Source organism: Prosopis cineraria, unplaced genomic scaffold, assembly GCF_029017545.1.
Source record: "Prosopis cineraria cultivar Desert tree isolate PC_DT_omini unplaced genomic scaffold, ASM2901754v1 PC147, whole genome shotgun sequence".
NCBI lineage: Eukaryota > Viridiplantae > Streptophyta > Magnoliopsida > Fabales > Fabaceae > Prosopis > Prosopis cineraria.
Genome location: NW_026555474.1, coordinates 56,987 through 68,340, shown reverse-complemented (window position 1 = coordinate 68,340; position 11,354 = coordinate 56,987). Strand labels below are relative to the sequence as shown.

General features: G+C 32.7%; 1 protein-coding gene across 1 annotated transcript; it reads right to left on the bottom strand.

Annotated features, from left to right (window-relative positions):
- Window positions 1-50: 50 nt before the first annotated feature.
- On the bottom strand, window positions 51-6,963 carry LOC129295578 (uncharacterized; the record flags this gene model as incomplete). The annotated part of the gene is made up of 5 exons (XM_054934112.1): window positions 6,770-6,963; window positions 5,917-6,129; window positions 5,718-5,819; window positions 3,951-4,079; window positions 51-110 (listed from the first exon to the last, which is right to left on the bottom strand). Coding segments are annotated over exons 2-5 (324 nt in total), but the record flags the coding sequence as incomplete, so codon positions are not given.
- Between the last annotated feature and the right edge of the window lie 4,391 nt (window positions 6,964-11,354).

Below are 11,354 nucleotides of genomic sequence, written 5' to 3'. Positions count from 1 at the left end.
TGGACGATTCACTTTTATCCAAATGGGTATGGAGAAGATGATCATCTCACACCATCCAACTTCTTGAAACGATTCGCCATAGTGTGGAAAGAATGGATCAAGTGCTGCATCTGCCATATCAATTTTATCTAATCATAATGTGCGCGTTCAAGTTCATTCAATGAAAACAAATTGTTATTTATGGACTTTTTGTGTTTCTGATACATATTTTCTTGCAACTGATATAAATGTTCTGTGTAGATGTTGTTTATGAAATTTATGTTGTTATTATGAAGTTTACGTTGTGCAAACTTTGCAAGTAACTTGTGCGGATATTTATGTATATCATATCAACAAACCTTGTATTATAAATATATGAACATTGTGTTGTTAGCAAATGGATACTTTCATGTTATATAAGGACCTTTGTTCTTCATTAACTTGAGAAACTTTTTGTTAAGCCTAGCCAACTGATAAACTGGACACACATGAACTTTCAGTTGAGAATATATGAACCTTTAGTTGTGCATTGAGAATATTGTGTTGTACATTATTTGCTTACATCTGCATTTTGTCAAGCCTAGCCTACTGATAAAGTAAAATCTTGTGGACTTTTAGTTGAGAATAAATGAACCTTATATTATACATAATGGATATTGTATTATGCATTATTTGCCTATTTGTGCATTTTGTTAAACCTAACCTACTGATAAAGTAGAATCGTATGGACTTTTAGTTGAAAATAAATGAACCTTAAGTTGTACATAGAAAATATTGTGTTGTACATTGTTTACTTACATCTGCATTTTATCAAGCCTAACCTACTGATAAAGTAAAATTTTATGGACTTTTAGTTAAAAATAAATGAACCTTATATTGTGCATAATGGATATTGTGTTATGCATTGTTTGCCTATTTGTGTATTTTGTTAAGCATAGCCTACTGATAAAGTAGAATCGTATGGACTTTTAGTTGAGAATTTATGAACCTTAAGTTGTGCATGAAGGATATAGTGTTGTGCATTATTTGCTTACATCTGCATTTTATCAAGTCTAACCTACTAACAAAGTAGAATTTATAGACTTTAGTTGAGAATAAATGAACTTTATATTGTGCATAGTAAATATTGTTGTGCATTGTTTGCCTATTTGTTCATTTTGTTAAGCCTAACCTACTGATAAAGTAAAATCATATGGACTTTTAGTTGAAAATATATGAACCTTATGTTGTGCATAGTGAATATTGTGTTGTGTATTGTTTGCTTACTTGTGCATTTTGCCAAGCCCAGCTTACTAATAACGTAGAATCTTATGGACTTTTAGTTGAAAATAAATGAACATTATATTGTGCATACTGAATATTGTATCATGCATTATTTGCCTAACTTTAGTATTTTGTTAAGCATAGCATATTAATAATTGAAATCACATGGACTTTCAAGTGAAAATATATCACAAACTTTTTTTCTTGCAACTGTCTTTAACTAGCCATCCTCCCGAGAGGCCACGAACAAGGAGGATAGAGTCTTCTAAAATAGGAAAATTTATCATTGTTCAAGATGTGGGAAGGCCGGACACAGTCACAAGACATGCAAGAATCCTAACCCAACATGAGAAGTGGTTACATTATACTTCTTTGGTGTACACAAGCAACTATAATTATGTATATGAAAGCATTTTCAAATAATATTTTGAATAAGTGGGAATCACAAATATTTTTTGTTTGTATATATAGAAGCAACTGTTAGATATTTTGAATATAGTGACTAACTTTGCGTATATATCAGACTCGAAATATTGTATCAAATTTTATATGAGTACTTATTTTAGTACCTAGGCTAATACCAACATGAAATTATTCATATATGATGTAATTGTCATTCTTAATATTGGAAATGCATAGACTTCTGTTGAACATGCATAGACATCGTCTTATGTATAGTGGATGTTGTGTCATGCATGATCTGCCTAACATCATTTTGTTATAGTCTAAGCTAATGAAATATTGAAAATGTATGAATTTTTTGTTCAGCACACGTAGACATTGTATTATGCATAGTAAATATTGTGTCGTGCATGGTCTGTCTAGTCATTTTTGCTAAGGGTGTGTTTGGTTGGGGGGAGGGGAGAGGAGCGGGCTCCTTTGGTTAGATGGAGGGCAGCCCCTCCCCTCCCCTCCCCTCCAAAACCTCCCTCCCCCCAAATTGGGGGGGAGCCCCCTCCTCTTAAACCAAACAGACCCTAAAGCCAAAGCTAGTGAAATACTTGAAATGCATAGACTTTCTGTTAAAATGCGTGGACATTGTCTTGTGCATAGTGGATGTTATATCGTACATGGTCTATTTTGTTGTTTTGAGAGTTCATGCAGGTTCTGAATTCAAATCAAACAAAGGGCAAAATTGTACTTTTGGTTTAAGAAAATTGACAATAAGGGCCTTAAGGCCTGCAGAAAAATATCATATTCATTTAGGCCTAAATTGCAATAAAGTTTGTTTTAAAACCCTTAATGCCATTCCCCCAATTAACAAAGCTTTAGCTCTTGACTTGGATTATTGAGTAGTTAGGGCTAATGGGATCACTCAATTTTCTAATAAACTACAACAAAGGAGGCCTAGAAAAATAGTTCTACAAATGAATATTCAAGGCATGAATTGATAAATACTTGCATAGATGATTGGGTATAAAATTACCCAAGCTTTTAGAATGACATTTATTAAAATTTACATTGAATTTTTATTAGTTTTTTTTTATTACTAGCATTTTCATGTAAAACCCCCCAAACTCAATTGTTGTCCGCAAAGCAAAACAATAGATATTTACTTTCCATAATGACCCTTACTCACACTACTACATGTTTTCAAGAGTATGGGTTTATTTTTAGGTGCCACCTACAGCACAACAAGCCTATTGCTTTCAATCCTATAAAAGGCAGATTTGTTTAACCTTTTTCCAAAAAAAAAAAATCACTTATTTGAAGAAAAAAAATGGAATCTAAAGAAATGCAAATTCAAATTATTTTGAGAAACTACTTTTTGAAAATAATCAAATGCAGTGAATAAGAGAGAATGTTCATAAAAATACGAAAATATATGGAAATATCATAAAATTTGAAAATCACTAAATAATAAATCATTGTTTATGATTGTAACTAAACACAAAATAATTTTTTCTTTTTATAAAATCTTCACACAATAAATCAATTTTCATAAAATCTTTAGAGAATCTAAAAATCATTTATATTTTAAGTTTAAACAAATGGTCCCTAAAACTTCTAGGAAGAGGCATGATGAGATCAAGAGGAAAAGAAAGGGGGCCTAAAGAATAGAGAGAACATTTCAGAAGAGGCAAAGAAAGTGTAGTTGGTAGCGGGAAAGAGGGGTAGGGAGGCGAGAAAATTCAAAATGGCAACTGTAATATAAGTTGAGAGAGTGGTAGTTACCGAATATTTGGAGGGTAGGGTTAATGAAGAGAGAGATGTCAAGCTCTAGAAAGAAGTCCAGCAAATAACTGCTAGTCTCTTAACATTCTAGAAATTGGTATATTTTCTCTATATTATTGCCATTTCTCAACGTTTGCTTCAGGTTGAGGATATTGTGTCCGTCTATGAGATTCTCCTTGAATTTCATTGCAGTGTTTCTCTCTTTATTTGAATATTGTTGAATGAAATACTCCTGCGTAGTGTTGTTTATCATAGTAAAGTCTAAGTCTGATTTCCTGCCTGTGCTAGAAGGCTCCTATCAAATTTCAAGTCAGTTATGATTTCATGTTACGACGACGACAAGCATTATTTCACTAGGTGAAGTCAGCTACAAAGACTTCATGGTGCACCCAAAAACAATCCAATTAAGAAATTTATCAGCCATGCATGCTGCATAAAAAGATGGTAAGAGGAAGAAAAAAGGATATAAACTAGTAAATGAGGCTCATAAATGGCCCAAAATGGAAAAAAAGAAATGGGAAAAAAGTACGAACATTGCTTGGAGAATGTGTAACAGTGCATCCCTTCTTCAAACTGTTCCCATTTCCATTAAGGGCATTGAGATACCTTAATACATCAGGCTTAGAGTAAAATTTGTATCCATTCAATGGATCAATGTAACACTGCAACAATGAATTAATTTTTAGCGTGTGATAGACATTATAATAAAGGTAAATGCATTAAAAAATAATGATTGTATGAGTGATATTTCCTATATTTAGAAAAAATAATTAACAGAGACAAAAGGTAGAAAGCATAGGATAAAGCAGAACATTATAACAATTATGACAGAAACTTAATAATCCAACAACTGAATAAGAAGAGAGAAAAAATTCAACACGAACATGTATTAATCACATGTTCACAACAATTAAAGCATGTAGCTTTTCTACCCATGAAAATAATTATGCAGACAATTAGAGTATGGTCTCAAACAAAATGTCAGAAACCCCATCGTAAAGGGGGAGTGGTCTCAAACAAAATGCAGAGAATTATGCAAGGCAACATTATTTGAGGGTGTGCATCCATATTCCCATAGGACCTATTACATGATTATCTTCTGTAGTTTTTCCCCCTTTTTTGGACATCCTATTTTGAATCCAACAGATCCGTACATGTGTAACGTATATAACTCTTATAGAGAGGGGCAAAAAACAAAAAGAAAACCTCATGATTGGACTTCTAGCATAAAATTATTGTTTTGTGACGTCATGGATACATGTTTTTAAAATTTTAATCCACTGGGCCTATTACATGACTATCTTCTGTAGTTTTTGATTCGTTTTTCCGTGGGTTATCTTGATCCCAACAGATCCAAACATGTGTTACGTGTATAACTCTTACAGGAAAAGGAAAACCTCATGATTGGATTTCTAGCATGCTAAAAACATGCAAGCAATTTTAACTGAAAATTTAATTTGAACCCACTAAACTTACACTTCTTCTCCTCCTCCATCAATTAGTTTATTTTCTTTTTCATTTTTACTATTTTCTCTTTACAATTCTTCCTCTTCTCCCCCCCTTCCATTGCGAATTTCCCCATGTTTAGTCATGTTTTATACAGGGCTTCTCTATCCCCATTGCCCCAAGCTCCAGAGTTTTTTTAAGCTTCATAATTTATGTCCTTACCATCTAGCTTTGTCTCTCCATGTCCAAATCGTGCTCTGTAAATTTAGTTTGATTTAAAAGTACAAAGGAAAACTGTTAAACAAAATCCTATAAAAGTAGTTTTTGAACTTGAATATAAAAATTTAAATACCTTTTGCCCCCTCAAACTGGGGTCTAGCAGCATTGGGGACAACTAATCACGTGCCAAACGCATTGTAATATGAAATGAAATATGTATATATCGTACACTGAAGTCATAACTGTAAATAGGGATCAACTTCATGAATATGTCTAGGTGATCATGTAATGGTCCCCAATGCGTGACTCAAGCATTGTGGAGTTAGCTAGAGCCTAGAGGTGCCATATGATCAGATTTTGGATGTCCAGAGCAAACTTTCGGCTACATACGATAGCAAACTAAACAAAATGATATTATGGTTCAAATAAATGAGTTTGAGAAACATGAAAATAACAGTGTGTTAGTGGCAATGTTTATTGCTTCACTCCCGAGTAAAAGCAAGCTAACATCCTTAGCAATAATAAAAACTTACCACTGAAATAAAATAAAACACAAAAGGGATGGGCTAACAAGAATAGCCAATGGTATCTAGCTATAATATCTAAATCATTACTTCATTAAATTTGTCTACTACCTTGTACCCAGCTCCCATACTTGGACCACTTTTTCGTGTCCTGACGTCCACACTCCAGCCCTCAGGTAACCAATCTGGATGTTTATTTGCTTTCTCTACAATCTGAAATTGTCAACCACAACCAAGTGGCAAGTGATGATTATTTAGCAAAGGTTGGGGAGACCAAAAAGAAAAAAGTCCATATAATTTTTTTACTCACTTGCTTCGATTTGCCTGTACTGTTACCGTCCATCTCCTGATTGGTTACTTCAGACTTTTCAAGGCGCGTCCTATCCTTTTTCAGGTGGCCGGAAATATCTTGTAAAATAATATTTTCCGTTGTTTCAAAATTGTGAAATTTGTTGGAGCTTCATTATTCCGATTTATTTGTATGACTTATTCCATTTGACACAATCACTCTGACTTCTTCATTCTTCAGACAAGCAAACTCAGTTAAGTAACAAAGCCAATAGAAACTGACTCAACCTCAGTGTACTTGTCACTATCATATTGTGAACATCAAAAGGAATAATCTATTGCAGGCCATAATTGACCTTAAAGTTTCGGGTTTCTTCAGGGAACACAACACTGAGAGAAGAAAACGAGAAACAGTGATTAAGAATATACCTAGGCATGATAATTGCATTGATACATTACGAATTTGCATTTCTATTCCCCACGACTAAAGCCGGCTGCAAACACAAACTTTCCTGCTCTCACCATTTTTGGAAGAGTTCTTTAATGTTTTCAAATTAACTTGAGATTTCCAGTGAATTATGATTCATTGCAATATAGCAATAAAAGATGATATTATCAACTTTGCCTTAATTTCAAGAGCGAATTCAACCATATTTTTTTTCTTCATTCCTGCGCCGATTAACTAATTAGGGTACCGAATGAAAATTTTCCTCATCCACGTCACAAGTGAAAGAAATAACACTAAAACGCTCATTCACACTCCAATAAGTAGGTCCCAACAGGGAATTAAGCTAATCAGATATTAACAATTAAAGTAAATCGCAAAACCAGCTCGAACATATCCCGACGAACATTAAAAGCAAATAATGAGGTACCCTAATTACGCGACTGCTATTTGCCACTGAAGCTGCGATCGGCCATATGATCGGTAAACGAGGAACGGCGAAGGAACAGCTAGATCCGAGAGTGTTCCGAAGGTAGAAGTGCAGCAACTCTGACCGGAACAGACTTCAGGACGATCTCCACAGATTGAAGAAGAGTCCACAAATGGGACTCCAAAGCCACGTGTTCTAAACTTAGATGCACACAACGCCACGCTCACGGAGGTTTCCGTTTAATTGTTAATTAAATAATTATTATTATCATTGTTAATTAATTGTTCACGTTAAATTGGACCGTCTTGACCTTTGCACACGAGCCTTTTTAATAAATATTATGATATGATTGTGATTTCCTTTCTATTTTACTAGAAATAGATTGAATTACTAAAAAAAAATTATATCCAAATTCACATAAAAAATTTATTATCAAGAAGTCTTATAAAATTTATAAAATACTTTTAAATCTCAAATTTTATGCATTTATGATTTGTTTGGTTGATCTTCAATCGTCAATACCTTTAATAAAATTATAAATACATAGGATTTGAACCTTATATTTTATAAATTTCATGAGATCTTTTAATAATAAATTTTCTTACATGAGATCTAAATGTAATTTTCTTATTACTAAATTAAATCTCATGTGTTGTTGGGTTTATAGTCATTCAAATGCAAGAGAAAAATTTGTAATATGATATTAAATTAAAAATTAGAAAGAAAAGTGTAATGAGATAGGCAATTAAGATTCATTTTAAAATATCATTATTTAAGTTAAGAAAAAAGTTAGGACAAATAAATTTTAGTTCTAATTGTGTAGCATGATAATTGAAGAGGACATATAATTTATTACTCTTATCATGTCCGAAAAAATATATCAATTCTCAATTAGTTATAATCTATGTCTTCAACACTTAAAAAGTGAAAGATAGTTATCTAAATGTATCTATTAATTCTAATATATTATTTTGATGATAATATGATCAGTTTATTTAGATTGAGGTAGTTATTTTCTTTTGGTTGGTTAAAAAAAAAAGTCATTTGTCACTTTAAGTTTCTTAAGAAAATTCAAAGATTTTATTAGTCAACTAGTTTATATGAGTCTCCAAGCTCCTTGTAAAAGCTTAATGATCCATGCTTTTAAGTGTAGTCTCAGTAGTGGCTTGTGTTGGCAGTATGTAGCAAAATGAAGCCTGAGTCATGTTAAAAGACACTATCCTTAAGAGCTATTTCAACATACTAGTATGTTCGCATGATAGCCCTCCAGAACTAAATAGGATTGTCTTGCAAAAATGTCAAGGCAATAGAATAACAGAAACTAACAAGAGCAAACTCAAACAGCATAACACAGCACACGAAGGAAGAGGAGAGAATCGGCTTAAAAGCTCAAAAGCCAAGCACTAAACTCATGGGGCTCCTTGGTGTTTACAGATTCAACACACAGTTGGCCTCCGCGCACAATCTTGAAGCAATTTCAAAAACATAAAACCACATAATGCATAATTACTCGGAGGTTTCTAAATGTTAGCACATTAAGAAATCGGTTTTGTTTTTAACTCAAAAATATCCTCTTAATGGACACTTAGAAATGCTGAATTTGAATTTTGAAACTCTAGCACGTTAACACTGAAGAATTTGCAATTTTGGGTACATTAAAACATTGTTTGAAGAAATTAAATTCTGGAATGCCAGATTTAAAGGTTTTCAAATAAGCGTATTTTACAAAATTAATTTTACAATCTTGCAAAAATAAACCCGATAAAAAGAACCCAGTAGGAGGCAAATCGACTGTTTTCAATGATAATTTCCCTACAAAAGTTGACTCATGCGTGCAAGCTCACTTCTCCTCCAAGCCCATTTACTTGCCTATTTCATTCCTTAGTATAAATACACTAGGATCTTCTCTTGTGTGGGTAATGTGGGACTTGTCATTTTGACATAATCTCAACTATTCCAATAGATTGCATAGTCATTATCTTCCAATTTATTAAACTTCTCATCAATGTTGGAGGGTTGTTGGTGTAGAGCTACCTGTTGCTCACAGCTGACTGGCTTAATGCCTTTACTAGTCCTCCAATGAAAGTTTAGAAGTCCGGATAGTCCTTATAACCCTCATTATATGTGTTGCTATAAAGGTTGTAAGGTCTCCCTTAACTCCAGTTTCAGTTATGGCTAGAACCCATAAAGTGAGTTTCTGCAACTCAGTTGCCATAATTACCCTACAAGGTACCATAAGAATAATCAGTAGTATCATAAGGAGGAGGAGTATCAATATACCTTAGATAATAAGTGAGTTGAGCCATAAAAGTAGGGCTAGCTTCCCTGACAACGACACTATTCATAGAGCCATGAAATGGAAAGTGGCTCTATGAACAATGCCAGCTCCTTAAATGACTTAGTTTAGGCTACATCCTCATATTGTGTTGTGTGATATGTTGGATCATATATTTTGATGATCACAAAACTAAGAGAAGAGGTGTTTGCTACATGTGGAGATACATAAAGAGGCATGGAAGAAGACAAAACCTTAAGAGTATGAAGAATCATGAAAAGATGAAGATTTATAAGGTAAATTATTAAATTCTCTTAGAATCAACGTGAAAAACTTTGAGAGCTTAATTACATCTATCATCCTTGAAATGAATGCATCTTTCCTAGTTCATAAGTCTCATTTATGCATCTTAAGACTTGTCTTAGTATATTCAAGCTTGTGAATTATGTCATTCTTGCTTATTTTGGATCATAAAAGTTGAGTTTTTCACTGTCCGATGATTCACGTGTGATTTATTATGGTCCCATGTGTGATTTGTCATGTTAGGTATACCAATTGATGTTTCACGCGTGTTTAAATGCTCAATCAAGTGTATTTTGGTCCATTGAACTTGGTTCAAGCTTTAAAATGGATATACGGTATAAGTTTTGAGTTTTGGGTATTTGGATACTTGGAAATCATTTTAAAAATAAACTTTTACATTTGAGTGTCTAAAATTCTCATACGGTATTGGATTGTAACAAAACTTATACCATTAGTTAGCTTATTGAATAAGCTTCGCGTGGGTGTTTGAATCACTCCAATCGAATATCGAATGCGAAAATGGCATGCGTTCGAAGTTTGTTTCAAAAAGCTATCATGACAGCATTTTGCTGTCTTGACAGGGACACGTGCACCACGGCACATTGCGCGTAAGCCATGGTGCATGGTACAGTGGTTAAGTTGGCCTTTCTGTGCCACATGTCGTAGCGTATTGACCAAGAACCACAACACATGTACTAAAATATTAAAAAAATGAAATTTTTGGCTTTGTTTTCAAGTGTCTTGCTTCTCAAAACTTTTTCATGTTCCCAATATGTTTATAAATTATTAAATTTGATCTCAAACTACTAATTTTAAGGGTTTTTATGAGATCCCAAATATTTTAAAATTATTTTTAAAGGATTATTAGTTTAAACCCTTTTATATTTAATGTGAAATTAGGAGAAATATCCTTACTCCTAATTATCATTCTTTTTTTGTGATCATGTGGTAAATTTTAGTAATGTCAAGGTGGATATTACAAGATGTCCCACTAAAAGTAAGTTTAAATAGTAGAAGCATATATAAAATTGATAAAAGAAAAAGAACTATAATTAAAAATATTTCTAGTATCATAAAACAATTTGAATGTAAATTTGATATTATTTATAATTTCCTTTTATAGATTGTGAATTAAATAGAAAAATGAAGCCAAAATATTAAAAAAAATTGCTAGATTTTTACTGTTAATCATTTTCTCGTCTGGGTGTGTTATTTTTTTCACTGAGAAATAAGATTTGAATATAAATTCATATTATTTTTCTCAACAAATTTATATTTGTGATTTCAATTAATAGATCTTATAAAATTAACAAATAATATATATTTAAAATTATTTCTATAAAAACTAATAAATCATTGATTTACAAACTATAACAAATGTAAAAAACATATTTAGGAGTCATAAATTATAAATTTGAGAAATATTATCAATATTGTAAATTTGTAAAAAAAATTATTGTGATTGAAAAAATAAATTATTTTTTTAAAAAAATAGGCCAACCCATTTTAACTCGCCATTTTTATAGGTTGGGCTAGCCTAGCCTGTTTTTAAAAACAGGCCAATTCTTTCAACCTAACCTGTCAAAATTGGCAAGTTGAACGAGTTAGCCTGCAGGCTCAACCTGTTTTCTCGACTCTGACTAAGGCGCATTCATAATTTAGCATTAGTGTCCAAATCACACGTGAAAACCACTTTATATGTATGCATGAAATTGCATCCAGAAGCCTTGTTTTGCACTAAATAGCCTCTATAAGCAAAATCACACGTGAAGCACCTCGTACACATGTGTGAAATGACCACCAGGGCCTTGTTTTTTATTCTATAGCCTTTAGAGTCAAAATCATGCGTGAAGACACCCTGGTCCCTTAGGTGGTTTCTTTTTGGCATCACCACATGCAATTTCTTACTTGATTTGTTAGGTTTTTAAGCAAGATTTTGAACGTATACATGTGGAACTCCAAAACACACGTGATATGTCATCTTTACTTGTGAAACCTTCAAAACAC